At 43.4% G+C, this 19,367-nt stretch overlaps 1 protein-coding gene across 1 annotated transcript in view; it reads left to right on the forward strand.

Moving 5' to 3' along the window:
- CLCA1 (chloride channel accessory 1) overlaps window positions 1-9,477 on the forward strand; it is a 29,424-nt gene extending 19,947 nt beyond the window's left edge. Inside the window, exons 9-14 of the mRNA XM_004582193.2 lie at window positions 246-352; window positions 2,841-3,056; window positions 3,604-3,865; window positions 5,292-5,462; window positions 7,770-8,009; window positions 8,814-9,477. Coding sequence (XP_004582250.2) covers window positions 246-352; window positions 2,841-3,056; window positions 3,604-3,865; window positions 5,292-5,462; window positions 7,770-8,009; window positions 8,814-9,196 — 1,379 coding nt within the window. The 3' untranslated portion in view covers window positions 9,197-9,477. The remainder of the gene's footprint in view (window positions 1-245; window positions 353-2,840; window positions 3,057-3,603; window positions 3,866-5,291; window positions 5,463-7,769; window positions 8,010-8,813) is intronic.
- The last annotated feature ends 9,890 nt before the right edge of the window (window positions 9,478-19,367 follow it).

A 19,367-nucleotide genomic window follows, 5' to 3' on the forward strand; every position in this document is an offset into this window, starting at 1 on the left:
GTCCCCCACATGAGTGCAAGATCTAAGAACTTGAACCATCTCTTGCTGCTTTCTCAGGCTGTTGGCATGGAACTGGATCTGAAATGGAGCAGCTAGGAATCAGAACTATGCCCAAATGGGATGTTTGTATCACAGGCAACAGCAGCTTCATATTGACCCCATATTCTGCAATGCTAACCACTGCTGAAATGTTGCAAATGTTTGCTTTCTGGAATGTGGTCTCTGATGATGTCATTGCATTTTAGGAGGTTTACAAACATATGCTTCGGATCAAGTGCAGAACAACGGCCTCATCGACGCTTTTGGAGCCTTTTCATCAGGCAACAGCGCCGCCTACCAGCGCTCCATCCAGGTCAGGGTTCTTCCTCATAGGGTTTCATGTCTCTGTGTAGTCATGGCCACCATGGAGAATTGAATGGCACAAAATTTTAGGTGTTACATTCACTCTTTCAGTAGTGAATCAAAATGGAAACAAACTGAAGATTCTGTCTGATGTGAGACATTATTCCTAAGATGCAACACTTCTCCAACAAGGCAATTCATGGTTACTTGTTTGGAAATGTTGCCATGAGAAACCTCAGAAAACCAGCAACATAATAATGGGCTCAGAGATTCTTTCATAACATATGCTCCCAGATACTCACAGCAAGATGAGGGTAATTGAATAATTGGCTTGGAATTTTCTTCAGAATAGGATAACAGATTTCTTGCTGTATTTTTCCATGAGCTTAAATCCCAGCTACGTGCCAAGATTTTCAAATAATGAATGGAAAGCACTTTTCACTTTGGAAAGTCCATGGTGTGAGTCCAGATACCTGGATCATGGTCCCGGCTCCACCCATTCACTCTTGACCCTGATAGAGACCTCCACCTCTATAGGCACTAGATTCCCTCACTGGGTTCTTCTAAGCACCCACCTGCTCCTAAAATTCAAGAAAATCAAATTGTCCTTCAAAAGTCCTGGGGCTGTTGAAAACAAAGGACAAGTGTATTTTTAAAGATTTATTTTATTTTAAATGCAAATTTTTAAAGGGAGAGGAGAGACAGTGACAGCGAGAGATCTTACATTCACTGGTTCTCTCCCCAATTGGCCACAGCAGGCAGAGCTAAGTGGACTCAAAGCCAGGAGCCAGGAACTTCTTCAGGGTCTCTCAAGTGGGTGCGGGGGCCCAAGGACTTCAGCCATCCTCTGGCACTTTGCAGGCCATAAACAGGGAGCTGGACCAGAAGTGGAGCAGCAGCAGATGGGATGCCAGCGCCATAGGCAGAGGACTAGTTTGTACACTACCACTTGGCTCCAGGACAAATATATTTTAAAAGGTTTTTTTTTCCAGTAGTTGTAGAAATTATTCACATGATTTTTTTTGAAGATTTATTTTGTTTGAAAGACAGAGTTATAGAAAGAAATAGAGAGAAACAGAGTGACCTCATGTCCATTGATTTATTACCCAGATGATGGCCAGAGCGGAACCAATCTGAAGCCAGAAGCCTGGAGTTTCTTTCAGGTCTCCCATGTGGGTGCAGGGGTCCAAGCACTTCAGCCATCCTCTGCTGTTCATCCAGGAGCATTAGCAGGGAGCTGGATCAGAAATGGAGCAGCCAGGACAGGAACAGGTGCCTGTATGGGGCTCCAGCGTCACAGGCTGAAGCTTTCCATGCTACAACAACGCTGGTCCCAAACACGAGTTTCTAGAGAGAGTAAATAAGTGGCATGCACAATAGTCTCAATTTTAACTTTTATTGTGAAAATTTGAATAAAACTAAAAATCCAATGCCTAAAAAGGAGAGATTTCAAAACAGGAAGGGTTCTGGTCTGATGCAGTACTTATTTAATCTAAGAATTAAATACGTTTGAGTTACCCTGTTGAAAAGAATAACATGTCAAAGAAAAATAATTAAACTCATGGGGAGACAAATTCACAGCCAGGTGGTTCCTGCCCATTGTGTTTCTATTTAAGAAACCTAAGATGGAGAGAGATAGGGAATGAGCAAGTCATTTACTAACCTGTCTCAGTTTCCAGATCTAAGACATCTTCACTTTCTGCACATCTAAGATCATTCAGGATCTACTGTGAAACTGGAAAATTAGCTCCATGGCCACACCACTCTTCCCTGAATACTACCAATTTAAGGACAGTTGATCACTGAGGAAGAGCTAGTCCTCAAAATTACGTTTTCTCCAAAACCTTCTTAGTCCTCCCACCTCAGACCCTGATCTGTAATGACTCACTTCTCTTCTAGATAAGCATATCAGCCTTGGCCTTAGCCAAGGAATACTTGACCCAGCAGTTACTTTCCTGTAATTCTGATTCTCCCTAAGTGAGTAGAAAGTTAGGCTCAACCAATCCCCTTAAGTGTTTACAGACTGACATGTGAGATGAGCTGTGTGCACTCCCTATTAGGAAAAAACACTGTGATACACATCAGAAGTCTGCTCCAAAGAAATCATATGCATATTCAAAAGAAGGATGCTCCATTATAGTCGATCACAGAGATTGACATCTAAAAACATTGAGTAAGACTTACACAGATGGGAAAGAATGTCAAGACTTCTGGAGAGGAGGAGAGAAGCATAGAGGCAGGGATTCATGAACGACATTGAGGTATCGGCCTTGTGTGGGTGGGAGAAGGCAAGCTGTGGGTGCAAAGGCTACAAATGTGATTTAGAACTAGGCCAGTCATGGATCTAAGACACCAAACCAAGGGCTCAGGCATAGAAGCAGGATTTTTAATAAGGTCATTCTGACGTTGAGGATTGCATAGAAAAACACACACATGTGTGCACACAAACACAATAGGAGCTTTATTTTCTAGGAAGTCATAGCTGTTTCTCTTCACAGCTTGAGAGTAAGGGGGCAACCCTCAAGAGCAAGGAGTGGATGAATGGCACAGTGGTGGTGGACAGCTCAGTGGGGAATGACACGCTGTTTCTTGTCACCTGGACATCACAACCTCCCCAGATCCTCCTCTGGGATCCCAGCGGGAAGAAGCAGAATGACTTTTCAGTGGACAAAGACACCAAAATGGCTTACCTCCAAGTCCCTGGCACTGCCAAGGTATGAAATCAGCTTTTTCCCTTCACACAATTAGATGATTTGTTTTGTTTTTACAGAATAGTTGTGGCATTTTAAATGCTGGTATTTTCCAAAGGGAAAGCCAGTCCTGAACCAAGGAGAAAAAAAATCACTCAGTATGCCAGTAAGTCCAGAGAAAGGAAATGAAGGCTATTTCCAGGTATAAAGGAGGAACCTTCCAATGGCAGAACAGACAAGGTGCCTGTTCTTGGTCCTTGAAGCTTTGGGATCATGGACATTGTTTTTTGTGCCTCAGGAACTCCCTTGTTAGAAAATCAAGACAAAAATGATACGCCACTTCTGGATCTTAGTGTCCCCAGTAAGGATTTTACTGATTTGGGAACCAAGGAGTTCATCCAAACACATCCAAAATTCCCCTGGCTGACTCAGTATGAGAGATGGCCACATCTTCTTTGAGATGTTTGCAACATGCTTGTGTCAGATGAGCTTCTCCTATATGTGATATTGAAGTCATGCCTATGTCATCTACAGTTCATGCACTGGAATATCTTCATTTGTATTTGGACAGGTGGGCATTTGGAAATACAGCCTGCAAGCAAGCTCACAAACATTAACTCTGACTGTCACCTCCCGCGCGCCAAGTGCTACCCTGCCTCCAATTACAGTGACTTCCAGAACGAACCAGGACACAGGCAAATTTCCCAGCCCCATGATAGTTTATGCAACTGTTCACCAAGGAGCCTCACCAATTCTCAGAGCCAATGTCACAGCTCTCATAGAATCGGTGAATGGAAAAACTGTCACCTTGGAATTACTTGACAATGGGGCAGGTAACCACTTGAGTAATTGAAACATATCTCTTTATCTTTCCAAAAAGCAAACGGGATGGCAGAAAGGCATGGCCTGGTGGGCATAGTTAGAGACAGAGCCCACGACTGTGGGCTCTCCACTCTTCCTGAAATCCCTACATTCAAAGATGTTGAGAGAAATGTTGAGGACCACCAGCTCTGTCAAGCCCAAAATGCATTAGTGGTTCAAACCCAGTAAACTCCAAGACTCTTGAGAGTTGTCAGAGCTCCTGAAAAAACAGAACAAGCAAAACAAATATCTGTCTTGTGATGGACGTGCACACTCCTGCACATGTGAGCATGCTTCCAAGAACTCTTGCATGCTAATACATACATACAGATGCACATATATACATGTCTGTCTGCTATTATCTATGTATCCAAAAAGGCTATATTTGAAGATATGTAGTCATATATCTTCAGTTTATCTTCACTACATAATTTTTCAGTATGATTATATCTTTATAACAGATGAAGAAACTGATGCTTTGCTATTTATTTAAAGATTAATTTTTTGAAAGGCATAGTGACAGAGACAGGAAAAGACAGAGAGATTTTTCTGTTAGTTCACTCCACAAAGGGCCGATATTAAAGCCAGAAGCCAGGAACTCTATCCATGTTTGCCACATGGATGGCAGGGACACTATATTTGGGTCATCATCTACTGTATGTCCAGGCACATTAACAGGAAATGGGATTGGAAGTGAAGAAGCAGCAGCATTCAGTATGGGACACAGGCACTGTAAATGGTGGTTTAAGCCCTGCTCCGCAATGCTGGTTCCCAGATTTCCATATTTTAAAAAACAGTAGGAATTATTTTTAGCATAGCTTTATATAATTTCTGTATTTATGTAGATTCCATATTAGCCTGCCCCCATCGTGAAAATTCTGCCTTTTCTTTTTTTAAGGAGTGTGTCACAGAGATAAAGACAGTTCCACATTTCTTTTTAGAAAGCATGTCTGTTTATTATGGTACAAGCAACTTCTCTGAACAAATTCTTTCAACAAATCTACTTAAATCTTCCCTAGGGCTTACTTGTGAATTTTACATCAAATGTTTTCCTCCGCAGTCACATTCAAATATTCAGTTTAGTTCAACAGATACTCATTGAGGAGTTACAGTATGCTTTGCTGAATGTAACAGCGACTCATAATAAGATCTCTGATTTCAAAAACAAAAAACATTTCAGGAAGAAAACATGGACACATATAAACCCACACAAACGCATAAACACACACAAGTGAATTAAAAATGAGAGCTCATTCTTAACATGGTTCATCTTAGAAGCCCTGGGAGATAATCCTAACCTTTTCTTATTTGAAGCATTTTGCCTAGTCATGAGTTGGAAATATACAGTTGCCCACTTACCTTTAGGATGTTGACAAATACCTTCATTTGCCTGTGCAGGTGCTGATGCTACTAAGGATGATGGTGTCTACTCAAGGTATTTTACAGCTTACGACACAAATGGTAGACACAGTGTAAAAGTGAGGGCTTTGGGAGGAATCAACACAGTCATACAGAAAGCAACACCCCATCAGAATGGAGCTATGTACATTCCTGGATGGATTGAGAATGGTGAGTAATCTGTAGCTACACATCTGATCGGAGTAAAGCACTTGGGACCAAGAGGACATCATATCAAGCCTCTGGAGTAGAATTGTATGTAATCAAGACAGGGCTTCTCACAGCTTTACTGACATTTTGGTCAGATAAAAGTTTGTTAGGGGCTTCCCTTTATCTTGTGGGGATAGTTAGCTGCTTTCTTGGTCTCTACTCACACATGTTAGCAGTAGCCTGCCAGTCAAAAATGTTTCCATATAGGTGTCAAGTCTCACATTAGAGGGCTTGGGCACTACTGCTCCAGTGGTTGGGTTTTCTTACCCTACATGGGAGATGTGGATTGAGTTACCTTGTGGGCATTTGGGGAATGAATCAGACCCCCCCCATCTCTCTCTGTCTCTCTCTCTCTCTCTCTGTTTGCTTCTCAAATGCAGTTTTCAAAAATTTTATTGTCTTCAGTTGCCCACTGCTCTCTACAAGTGTAAAATAAACCTCAACTGAAAACCACTAAATAGAATATAGCTTTTGACTGCCTTGGTTCAAATCCCAGCCTCTACTAAGTAAAGCACAAACTCTTTCTGTTCTTCACTTTCCACACACTAAAAGAAGGATGACAACAGTAACTACTTCATAGGATGGTTATGAGGCCTAAACAAGAAGATACAAGATACACTTAATGAACTGTTGCTGGAAAACAGTATGTGTTCCATAAATATTTACTGTTTTTAAACAAAACTTTAAGGCATTTTGTAATGTAGCTGTTTCCTCTAACACTGACATTTCTACAGGAGGTAAAAATAATGTGGGATCTGTTCTCTACCTCATTGTCATCTTCACAAGCCTACTGTTTTCCTCTCTAACACTGGCCATCCTGCTGAGCCAATGGAGAAGGAAGACCATGTCCATGAGGCATTGAGTTCCACATCGCCCTTGGTTACAGCAGGAAGTCATGCCAAGGCTGAGTCCTAACAGGTTCCTTGTTTTCCATCCAACTCCACTGTGTCCTGGGCTGGCCTTTCCCTATCCTGGGGTAGGGTACAGAGAGCAGCCCTTCCTTGAAGCTTCCTGGGTGCATGCTCAGTAAAGGGAAGAGTCCTGAGACATGTGTAATCCATCCCGTCCAGTAAAGGGGTCCATGGTATCCTCTGAAAGACACAGTGGCTTCCACAGTTCTTTCACATTTTCGAGTTTTTATTCTCATTTTCTCCTCTATCTGAGTTAGGGGTAGCATACAGCAGTGGACTGGATTAGTGACTAAGCCTAGCTCTACCTAGTATCTAACTAACAGTAGGGCCTTTTATTCTCCTTTCAGAGAAAGGAAAATGAAGGACAGAGCAGCAGGGACCACTAAGGCTAATAGTGGTAGTTCATGGCTTGGCATTGGAAAGTCATGGTCTTCCCTCAGCTCAGGCCCTTAATGAGACTTAACAGCCAAAGCAATGGTTCCTATTGATGAATTTACTGCAGTGTAACTGGTAAAGCTGCTTCTGGTTTCCCACTCAGGCACCAATTCATGCCCCAGCTGCACCACTTACAAACCAACTTCCTTCTAATTTAACTGGGAAAAGCAACAGAAAGTGGCCCAAGTGTTTCGGCCCCTATCACCCCTGTGGCAAGCCTGGAAGAAGCTTCTAGTGCTTGGCTTTGGTCTGTCTCAGCCCTGGCTGCTGCAGCCACTTGAAAAATGTATCAACCAGTGAATGGAAGATCTCGGTCTCTCTGTCTCTCTTGCTCCCTCTCTTTCTCTGTAACTCTTACTTTCAAATAAGTAAATAAATCTTTAATTTAAAAAAAACACTATAAAATTTTGTATCCCATAGTCTAAAACATTTCATAAGAACTGCGATCTGGACCTGGTGCAATAGCTAAGCAGCTAAAGTCCTTGCCTTGCACACACTGGGATCCCATCTGGGCACTAGTTCTAATTCCAGCACCCCCGCTTCCCATTCAGCTCTCTATTTGTGGCCTGGGAAAGCAGTCGAGGATGGCCCAAAGTCTTGGGACCCTGCAACTGCTTGGGAGACCCAAAAGAGGCTCCTGGTTTCTGGCTTTCTGATCAGCTTAGCTCCAGCCGTTGTGGCCGTTTGGGGCATGAATAAGCAGACAGAAGATCTTCCTCTCTGTCTCTCCTCTTCTCTGTATATCTGACTTTCCAATAAAAATAAAATAAATCTTTACAAAAAGTTAAACAAAAAAGAAACTGTAGTCTAATAGGCTAAAATACAAACTGGGAGAAAAGAGAAAGGAACATTGTATAGGATAAATGATCAAGGTAATTCTGGAATTTCTAAATGATTAATTACTGACAATTTCTTCATGCAGATGAAATAAAATGGAACCCTCTCAGATCTGAAATTTATAAAAATAATCTTGAAGACAACCAAGTGAACTTTAGTAGAACATCTTCAGGGGGTTCTTTTGTGGTTTCCAATATCCCAAAGACATCCCCACCTGACCTCTTCCCACCCTGTCAAATCACCGACCTGAAGGCCAGAATTCAAGGAGAAAATCTCATTAATCTGACTTGGACGGCGCCTGGGGATAATTATGATCAAGGACAAGGTAAGCTGAACGGGTTTGGAGCCTGTAAGGAGTGGACCATCCATGCAGAAGGGCATCCCTGGGTGGGGAAATGGGTGGGAGGCAGGAGGAGAGCAGAGGTCAGAAGGGATTTTGAATATGCTCTGAAATGTAAAAGCAAAGCTTTTTAGACAAGAGAGGTTTAGCATCTGAAAAAACAGCCTCCTTGGGAGAATAACAAGGTGCCACCACAAAAGACGGGCCTCAGGATCTTTGGGTTTTGCTGATGTCGTGTCCAACTGTCTTTAGGGAGCCCCATTCTCAGTAGTGAATTTGGAGGAGGAACTATGAGTAAAGAATAGAACTCTATGGAGCAGACCTATGCTTTGATAAGTATGGTCTGTGGACCATAGTGTGGGTACTCCATGGATGCTTGCTAGAAATGTGGAACTCTGGGTCCCAAACCAGAGCTGCTGAGCCAGAGTCTGCTTTCTAAGACCCTCTGGGTGATTATACACAGATTGCAGTTTGAGAAGCACTGATACCAAAACTCCTCAACAATTAATAAAATATGAAGTGATAATAAAACAAGTCCCTCTCTCAACCATGCCCTGTAATGCTGATTCAGGCTCTAAGTGATGCCCAATCTAGTTATATGCTTATCACCTTTTAGGACACATAGACAAGAATTGTGGAAGATTTACCAGCCATTGTAAATATGGATTGCTAATCTAATTTATTCACTGAAAATTTGGGGGATGTTAGTATAAGCTCTCATATGCTTTGAAAACTCCTTTAAGCTTGGATAATTATAAGGCATATCATTTTCCTCTTATTTCTTTTTAGCTCACAGGTATATCATTTGTATAAGCACAAGTATTCTTGATCTCAGAGACAATTTCAACAAGTCTGTTCAGGTGAACACGACGGATCTCATCCCAAGGGAGGCCAACTCTCAGGAAGTCTTTGTGTTTAAGCCAGAAAACGTCACCTTTGCAAATGGCACAGATCTCTTCATTGCTATTCAGGCTGTTGATAAGGTCAATCTGAAATCAGAAATATCCAACATTGCCCGAGTATCTTTATTTATCCCTCCAGAGACACCTAGCATTGAAGTCACTCCACCCTATCCTGATATTAGTATCAATAGCACCATTTCTGGAGTTCACATTTTAAAAATTATGTGGAAGTGGATAGGGGAATTGCAGCTAACCCTAGGTTCAGGCTGAGTTTTCCATGAGATGAAATAAATGACCCAAACTTCTTTTAATTATAAAATTATATAAAATTTATTCTATATTTCCTTTGGTGGGTGACACGAATAAATGAAATACTAAACAACTGGGTACCTATGTATAAAAACTATGTTTAAATCTAAAAATTTGATTGTTAGTGATTTTGTTAGTGATTTTGGATACTATAAAGAAACAATGCTTATGGGAATATGCTTAGATGTGTTTTAAAGTGCTCTCCAGTTAAAGAAGACATGTAATTGCAGTTCATCTAATTAAATTATTAACAGTTGTTTGGTTTCTGTTGAAGGATTTCACATCATTAAATACAAAAGGCATTGCTAACTCCATTGGTGCTTCAGAGTTAGATCACTGTGACTATGAGAATTAGACACTAATTGAGAAATAAACATTCTTGAAGGGAAGAGAATGGGTGTTGCTGTGCTCTTAGATCTGTATTCTTAAATGCGTTAAACTTGCTCACCTTCATTATAAATAAAATAATTTTAGAAACAAAAAAAAAAAAAGAGAAATAAACATTCTTGTCTATGTTGTGCCAAGTGCTCTACTAATGTCTCATTATGCATTACAGTATTTAATGTAATTAATGTATTTAGTGTAACTCCTTTCCTCCAACAAATACTCATCAGCTGTCTGTTCCAGGTCCTGAGGATACAAAGGTAAATGTTGATCTTCGTCCGGCAGGCAAGGAAGTGTATTTGAGAACTTACTTTTAAAACAACGAGGCTGAGGTGATCAGAGAAAGGGAAGTTGGAGGAGAAAGGGAGCTGGATTCAGGTGGGAGAGATTAAAACATGACCAATAAAGGAGGAGAGGAACAGGAAGAGGGAATAAAAGCATAGAACTAGCAGTATGGCATTCCCCATCCAGTTTTCCATTACTGATGTCAGGATCCACAGGGGTGGATGTTCGTGTGAAAAGCCATTTGAATTCTCAGCCCCTTAACAAAATAATTTTAAAATGTGCCTCCATGATAGAAAACAAAATATCTGGGCTATTGTTTCTATGCATATCCCAAATTTATCTCTTCACTTTTAAATCTTCATTTTAAAATAGAATTTGAGACACCATAGAAATAGAAGCACAATTCAAATTGTTCATGAGAAAGTAAAATTAGAAGCTGCATTAATTTTGGGCCAATTCTGAAATGCATGCAGGATTTTTCATAATATGCACGTTCTTTGAACTTTGTGAAGACGCCTTGTATATATGGACTTGAAAGGTTTTTTTTTTTTGCACCAAAGTAAATTTACCTGTTAGTTCCATTCCCATGAACTCTTTGAAGTACTTTTATACATACAATAAAAGTAAGTAAAAATATGATAAAAATCTAGAGTAAAGATCAGTACATCCAGTGCATGGTATAATATTCTGTGCAGTTGGTACAGGCAGTTCAGTACATTTCATTTTGACCTTCCAAGTAGGCAGGACAAAAGGGAATGTATATTGTAACCGGATTAGCAGACTCCACAGTTAACAAGAAACCAGAGATTTGGGGAGAACTGATACTACTTCTGATACTCATGAGAAGTTGCATTCCATGAATCATCAATAAATTAGAGCACCATAATATTAAGAGCAGCAGTTTTAACAACTTGCCTATAATAATCCATCAGAAGTCTAACATGCTGCTAATCACATCCTTCTCTGCAGGCCAATGGAGGAATTCCTTAGTGTTGTTTAGAAAAGGCAATTTTACAGGAGTCCAAATAATGTGAGTCTAGAAAACTACCCTTGAGCCTACTGCAAGGATAACATTTTGAGTAATGGATTGTGTCTTTCAGGCTGTTTTCCAAGGCTAATGTTCCTTATATATACCTTTTTTTCTAATGACCGAACAGAAGAAGGTTCCAAGGCTGGGTAAACACTAATGTCCTAAAAGAATGCAAAGGCATATCCAGGTGCTTTGCCAACCATAAGATCAGAGGATCAGAACAATCTTCTCCAACTTACAAAACCAATTAGGACACTTATCTGGCAAGAATGACATTTACTCTCTTTATGTGGACAAATGAGTCTAAAGCCACACTCAGCTCTGTGGAACATGGCTGCCAAGGGCTTAATCTGGAAAATATCTAAAACTTGTTGAGATTTCCATTTCCCCTTAAGGAAAACTCTGGAAGGTACCATGGGACAAAGAAGAGAACTGCATAGGTGGATATGGTGAAACTTCCAATAGGAAAAGAGATAAATGTCAACATGAGAATCATGAAGAAAAAGGCATTCTTGGGTCTGGTGTTTGGTGCAGCAATTAAGACACCCACATCCCACTACGTTATAAGTGTTATTGCTTCACATTGGTTTTTCAAAAGTTTCATCCTGTGCCATGCATCAATGCCCTTCATCCTTCCTATTTTATCACCCATTAACCTCATCCAACAAGTACTTGAATCATAACATTTTTTCCCTTTCCCTTTCTGAATAGTATCAGAGTTATACATGAGTCAATAGCTTGGTCTCAAATGTTCTTGAGCTTCATTCTAACTTTCTTAGACTTCAGCATGCCTTTGAACTGAATCATAAAAATGCCTTCATGCAAGTTTAAAAAATGAAAGATTATGGTGATTGCAAATGATTTGACCTCATACTCCCAGCCTCATACTGTAGACCAATTAGCATCCTGAAACAGTTCCACTTGTGAAGTCTTAAATATCTGATGTCCCATGCATGCTACATCCTCCTCTTCCTGAGTGGGTCACTTTCCTCCCACACTGGCTTTGTAGTGTGGTGGTGACCCTCATCAATCACTGTATCTTTTCATCTCCTCCAGCAGTCCCTACATTCCTCCACAAAGCAAGCATGGCCTCCCTTGACAGCTCTCCAACTCCCTCATCTAATTATTATTATTACTATTATTATTATTATTCTGCTCTCCACTTCCATGATTTATTTTAAGTATATTGTCTGTGTGCTGGGTACATTCAACACTCAGTTACCCATTTAAAAGTTATTTTTAAAAAACATTATTTTTATTACTGTTTACATAGTTGAGAGAGATGCATGCCCATATTGGGCTCTGAATAGGATGGAGAGGGTCATATATGGAAGAAGGTGGGTGGGATACAAGTTTCAGTCATTTTTTTCATCCTGTGTCCACAGGGGAAAAGGAGGGGGCTGATCCTTGCTGTCAAACTGTATCAGAACCTGATGATGCCCTAGAGACCCTGATATGAGGAAGAGTGTTCCAAGGGTGTTACTTGAGAGGTTTCCATAGTCCTGACACATTGTCCATCTCATTGTCCTAGGGCTGGGAAAATATTTCCAACGTCTACTGGTTCACAAAGTCCATCTCAGTGTACCCACAGATTCAGGAACATGTGACAAAGCTTGGCCGTGAGAATTGTCCAACCCACTCTGCTTTCAATCCTCTGACAAGGCAGTTGGCATTGCCCACTGGTTTAGATGAGCTGGCTGTCATAACTGTCCCATGCATCTGGTCATGCTGTCTATTGGACAGAATTCAGCAACTGAGGAGGCCCAGTCCTGATACATGTACTCCAAGGTTGGACTACACATTCTCTGATTTTCCCTGTGACTGGGATCTGAATTCAGTGATGAAGTCAGTGAGTCTCTCAAGAGACTGAGACCTCACTTGCATTGACATCAGATTTGACTTTTATGTGTGCCAACTAGTGAAGGGTTGGGTGCACTTTGTCACCCCCACCAGCCAATGCTCATATCAATGGATGGAGCTTGGTCAGTTTTGAATCAGCTCCCTAACTCACAGGAACCAGCATGTGCTATAACCCAGCTCCATCAGCCCACCACAGACCCAATCTCACATATATTAGCTGTTGCCTTGGCCTGCTTGGGGCAATCCCCAATAGTCTTCACCAGATCCACCCCCAGCCTTGGTTTTTGCATGTGTCAACCTCTGCAGTAGCCTAGCCTGGCCCAGTCCACATTCCATCCAGCTCTCATGCACACCAATGGGTGCTGTGGCCTAGCTCAGCTCTCCTTACTCCCAGACCTGCTTCTTACATATGATGATAGGTACCTCCACCTTGTCCAGCTTGTCCCATCCACAGCCCTGGTTCTTACGTTCACCAGTGAGGGCACAGCCTAGTAGGGTAGTGCCCCCAGTCCTGGCTTCCATGCTCCACAAAGGGAAGTACAGACTAATAGGGGAGTTCCCCAATATCCCCTAGCAGGTCTGCTGCTAGCCCCAAATCTCGTGTATGCCAGCAGGGCAGCTGGCCTGCATGGCATGATCTGTCTTCAGTCCTGGCCATTGCATGTGCCAATGGGTGTTGCAGCTTAGTACCACCTGGTCTTCTGCCAGTCCCAGCTCCCACAAGTATCAAGTGGGTTACTGTGAGGTGAGACCAGCCTGGTTTGACCTATCACTGCCCCCAACTCTGTACATAAACCAGTAGATGATGCAGTCTCACAAACTGAGCCTAAGTGCACTACAGAATCTGCCCCCAGATCTGATTCTGTTGTATTCTTGTGGGTACTGCTGATCAGGCTGACATGGCTCACCCCCTGCCCCAACACTGGCAGGGGGTACTATGGCCAGCTAGTCATGTCCCCCAGCCACAACCTTTGTGAGTGCCAGTAGGCAGTGGATAATGCTGTTTAGCCTAACCCAGGTCTCTAACGGGTGGATGCCCTGGCCTGACCCAGACATGCCCTCCAGTTTCTGCACTCTAAACTACTCCATCTCAGCTCCCTTGCCTAACTGTGAGTGCAGTGGTCCAATCCAAGGAAGACCCCAGAAGTCATTCTTTCCCTGTTAAGCATGCCCTACATGCAATGTTGTTCCCATTGCAATACATCCCCCAGATTCCCTTTCCCGGGCAATCTGCAGCCTCCCCACCAAGGGTCTTGGGTGGAATGTCTGGAGCTAAAGTCTCCATCTTCCCCACTTATTAGAAAGAAAGAAAGAAGAAAGGAAAAAAAGAAATAAACATGTATACTGGCATACTGGTAGAGTTAACACAAATGTGGCATAAACCAGGCCCAGAATGCCCAGCAGCTATGGGCTGCTTCTCTCCCAGCAGTGTAATACTTGCCCAGGTCGGGTTTTTCAACTCCCCATATTGCACACCAGGCTCTGTTATATGAAGGTTAGGAACATAAGCAGGTAAGGTATGATGTCTGTTCTCTGGGCACTTACATCTACCAACATACCTATGAACAAGCAGGTAGCTAACAATGAACAGAAGGTAGGTGGTATTTTAGGGAAGCAGACATTGTGGGAAGCTATGGTTTTGATATTTAATAAATATTTTCTATGTGCCATAGGAAATAGTACTTAGCTTTCATGCCTTAATATAAGTGCAAAACAAATAAGAAAGAAGTAACGACCTTAATCAAACCTTCAACTTACTAAGTATTGCCATATCTTGGAACTAGTCACATTGAGCAAAATCTATTTCCAGATGCACTTTGAAATGACTCCAGCAATCTAATTCTGTACTGTCAACCTCAGCATGAGAAAAGTAGATACAAAAGGATGCAGAGAGAGAGAGAGACACAGAGAGAGAAGATACAGGAAGAGAGAGAGAGAGAGAGAGAGAGAGACATACAGAGAGAGAAAGAGAGAGGGCACATAAGAGAGAATATAAATACTGGCTTTTAAAAATGAGGCCCAGAGGATGTCTCTGCAATCATCTCAGTGCAGTTCCACCCCCCTTTGCATGGACACCCGGCAACCCCAACAACCCCGTTGAGAATTCTATAATCAATTGAGGCATTGTTGTTTGCCCCTGAGGAGTTGTTGGTTTTTACAACCAATGTGAGCTTGGAAGTTGATAACATCTTGATAAGTTGGCCTTAGAACAATTCATGCTGTCTCCGCTGCAACCGTTGACCATATGGCTGGGAGAGCTCAAGAATGTTTGCACTAACATTGCAAAACATGCTTTTAGACTAACCTAGGGTTATTCAGCCCATGGTTGTAGTGGGAATTTATGTTTAGGGTTTTTTCCTTGATCTTTAGATCCCTCCTTTTATGATGCATTTCGTCTCTTAACTGGTTTAAGATTAAGTTGTAGAATGAGGATTGTAGTAGGAATATGTTACTGATTGATATGTCTGTTGAGAAATTCCTGACCACAGGGCCAGGATGGATAACATTCTGCTTTAAGGTGAAACCGATGGCAGAATTATCCTTGGAAACATCCACTTGACCATGACATAATAAGTCTGTGCCAGAGTTTGTGACTGCTTCTGTATAAATAAAGGGGACAGCTTTCTTGCATTGTCCATTAGGATCATGAAATTGTAATGGTCCATCTTTTCACTATTTCTTTTCTCTTCATGCTTACTCCACGCACCCTTCTCGAGTTCTGAACTTGGTTGGAGCTGGCCTCCAGCACTGGTAAACATCTGGGTTTATTCCATATTTTGGCTATTGTGAAGTCAATTGTTGTAGACTTGGGGATACAGATGACTCTTTCACATGCTGATCTCACTTCCATTGGTTAAATTTTCCAGAGTGGAATGGCTGGGGCATATGATAAATATCTTTTCAGATTTCTGAGGAATCTCTACAATGTCTTCCACAGTGGTTGTACTAGGTTACATGCCCACCAACTAAGTATTAAGATATCTTTTCTCTCATGTTCTACAAGCACTTGTTATTCTTTTGGAGGGGGGATAATAGCAATTATAACTGGGGTGAAATTAAACTTCATTGTGATTTTTCTTCACATTTCCCTGATGGCTAGTGACCATGAGCATCATTTCATGGGATTGTTCACCATTTATTTTCATCTTTTGAAACACAGATGTACATAGTTTTAGCCCAATTTTTAAAATCTTGAGGAAAAAAATAAGGGGAGTTTGACCTTGGGACTTGGGTGGTGGGAGCTTCCATTAGCATGGCAACTTCTGCAGGTACCTGAGCCAGGTCAGACTCAATGCTTAGGGCCCTGGCCATGGCCACCGCTGCCAGGTAGTGAGTGAGTCTTGAGATTTTGGGCTCTGCCTCCTGGCCACTTGGCAGTAAGCTCTGGGGTTTTTAGGGTATGTAATTGCTGCCTAGGGACATCCATGGATAAGGTCACTGTGCATGTAGGTGAGGAATCAATCTAGAAGGACTCCCAGCAACAGATTCACTGAACTTGCAGGTAAGCTTGGGGACTGAGACCTGGTGGTTTGGAGGGGAGAGTCTGTAAGATCTATTTGGGCCAGACTGATTCACCAGCCAGCATGGGAGTCCTGAGATGGGCTTTTAGGGTAAAGCATCTCTGACTGCCACACACCAGTCCACATGAAAGCTATGGCTGGGGGCCTGTCTGGCAGAACTAGAGCCAAGCACCTGGTTGAATGTCAGAACAGAGGATGGATCACATTAGGCAGGGCCATGACACTAAACAGCACACAAGAAAACCAAGTCCAGTGGTAGATTCTGTGGGGGATATGTGGGCCACACCCTGTGGAAATAGAAGTCCTGCTGGTTAGCTCAAGAGTTGGGGTGGGGATGGGTTGTGCTAGGTGAGGCCATGGAACCTGTCATCATTCATGGGTTCAGGGACCGACAACAGTCTGGGCAGATCCAGGTTGCAGCACCCAAATGTGTGGTAGGCCAGGCTGCAAAGTTCACCAGTTCATACAAGGCCAAGATGTAGAGGAAGGCAATACCAGGCAGTAGCCTAACACCCACTGGCATGCATGAGTTCTGGGTCTGGGAGTGGGCCAAGTGGGGGAATGTGGAAAACACCACTAAAAGGTCATAGCTCCCACTGGTGATCACATGGTCCAAGCCTGGGGGTTGGGCAAGCTGGGCATAGTAGCTCCAACTATTGGCAAGTGTGTTGGTAGGTTTTGGAGGGAGGTGGACTGGGCAAGGATAGGGAAATCTTAACAATGACAACAGCAGAAGCCAGACTGGAGCACAGGTCATGCCAGGCAAGGCTGTCACAACTACCTGTTTACATAAACCAGGGATGGGAGCAGACTGAGCATGCCAGGTTCTAGCACCCATCAGTGAGAGTCAGGACTGGAGGCAGGCTGGGTCAGGCAAGGTTTCAGCATCCAAAGCAAAGGTCATGGCAGGTGAGGGGTTATGCCAAACTGGGTCCAAGCAACCACTGGCATGTGCATGATCTATGGCTGGGAACAGGCCTGGTTGGGGAGCTAAAAAGATACCCTGGCCAAGTTAGGGTTCCCACTGGTGAGTGCTGGGGCCAAAGTGGGAGCTGCATTCTGTTCTGCATATGGCTGCAGTGTCCCTCGACACAAGTGTGGACTGGGGTTGGGTGCACCAGACTGCGCTAGACTCCAGCACCATCTGGTGCCCTGTAGGACCAGGGTAGGTGTAGGATGGGCTAGGCTAGGTTTTTGTCTCTGCTGAGCCAGGTGTGAGTTGTGTCTGCGTGTGGACCAGATTAGGCTGTGTTGTAACACCCAACAATAAAAACCTAAATGGGTTGAAGGCCAGTCAGGAAAGGCCACAGTTCCTGCCAGGACAGGAGGTGGATTGAGTAGGGCTGGTCCACAGACCCACCTGTGTGCACAAGATCTTGCACTGGGAGACATTTTGATGGAGGAGCCTGGGAAACTCTTCTGGCAGGACATAGTCCCTGCAGGTGAAAGCAAGAGCCGTGATAGGGAGCAGCCCAGACCAGGCCAGGGAAAGATACTCACCGCCATACATTTGGCACAGGGTGAACCAGGCTGAACCAGTTCACATTACCCGCTGGCGAATCCAAACACCAGAATGCAATGTGGGTCCAACCAGATTCAGGTGCAATAAATGCCAGTACATATGCAGGCTGAAAATGGGTGCTGGCTTAGCTGGGCTAGGCTGTAACCCCTACCAATGTAAGCTGGAATTGGGGGTGGGCCACGCTGAGCCAGGTACAACACCCACTGGTAAACGCCAAGTAGAGGCAGGGCATGTCAGACCAGGCCACAGCACCCAAAAAGCACACCTGAGACCCGAGTGGGGGGAGGGGCAAAGCCAAGAGAGGGACCACATGGGACTCCCATGCTGGATCACCACTCCCACTGGAGAACATGAGTTGGGATTGGGGCAGATCAGGCCAGGTAGGGCTACAACACCTGTGGGCCTCATGTGAGCTGGATCAAGGAAAAGCCAGGCTGGGCTGACTGTTCCTACTGGTGCAAGCACAAATCAGAGTGCGTGAGGGTTGGTTGGGCATTGCGAAAGTATCAGCAGGCAGAGGCTGGCACTGGGGCCTAATTCTGTCAAGTTAAAGTGCAGAACCACCTGCAGAAAGCATGATCTGGGAAAAAGTGGGCACCTCCCTCTTGGGTTGCCACACCCACTGGAGAGCATAAGAACCAGGACTGGGGCAGGGGTGGCTAGACAGAATGGCACCCACCAGCACGCGTGCGGGCTTGAAAGTAGGGTTGGTTGGGTTGAACTAGGCAGAGCCTCATGCCGGATAGGTGCACTGACTGTCCAAAGCCTAGGACTTGCTAACTGTGTGGCAGCAGTAACCATGGCCTGAGCCCCAAGCTTTGGGTTCGGCCTGGCTCAGGCACCCCCCCCACACACAGTTGCCATGCTGCAGGGAGCTCTTTTTGCCCCAGCCCCACAGCCGAATGTGTAATCTTTTCTGTGCCATTATTCCATGTAGTCTTTACCTATGCTGGAGTCTTGGAGAGTTTCCCCAGTATTTTTCTCTAGTAATTTGATGGTTTCAGATCATAGATTTAGATTCATCATGAGCTGATTTTTGTGTAACTTATGTGATAGTGGTCTTCTTTGATGTTTCTGTGTGCAGAAATCTAATTTTCACAACACCATTTGTTGAAGAGACTTTCTTTTTCCCAGGCATTGATTTTAGCTTATTTGTCTAAAGATTAGTTTGGTACAAATGTATAGATTAATTCTGTGATTTCTGTTGTGCTGCATTGATCTCCATGTTTTTTATGCCAGTTTCAGGCTGTTTTGATTATAACTGCCTTGAACTGTGTCTTGAAATCTGGTATTGTGTTGCCTCTAACTTTTTGTTGTTTAAGATTGCTTTAGTTATTAGGGGTTTGTTGTGTTTCAATATAAATCCTAGCACACTGCCCAAAGACTGACACAATCACAGAATGAGGGCCAGATCTCCCACAGTCACAAGGGGGCAAAGAATCCACTCTCATCCCACCTATCCTGCCAACTGGCAGAGCCATGATATTCCCAGAGTCAGCTGCCTAATCCACAGGGGTTGACTGATGCTCT

Source organism: Ochotona princeps, chromosome 2 (assembly GCF_030435755.1).
Source record: "Ochotona princeps isolate mOchPri1 chromosome 2, mOchPri1.hap1, whole genome shotgun sequence".
In the NCBI taxonomy this organism is placed as follows: domain Eukaryota; kingdom Metazoa; phylum Chordata; class Mammalia; order Lagomorpha; family Ochotonidae; genus Ochotona; species Ochotona princeps.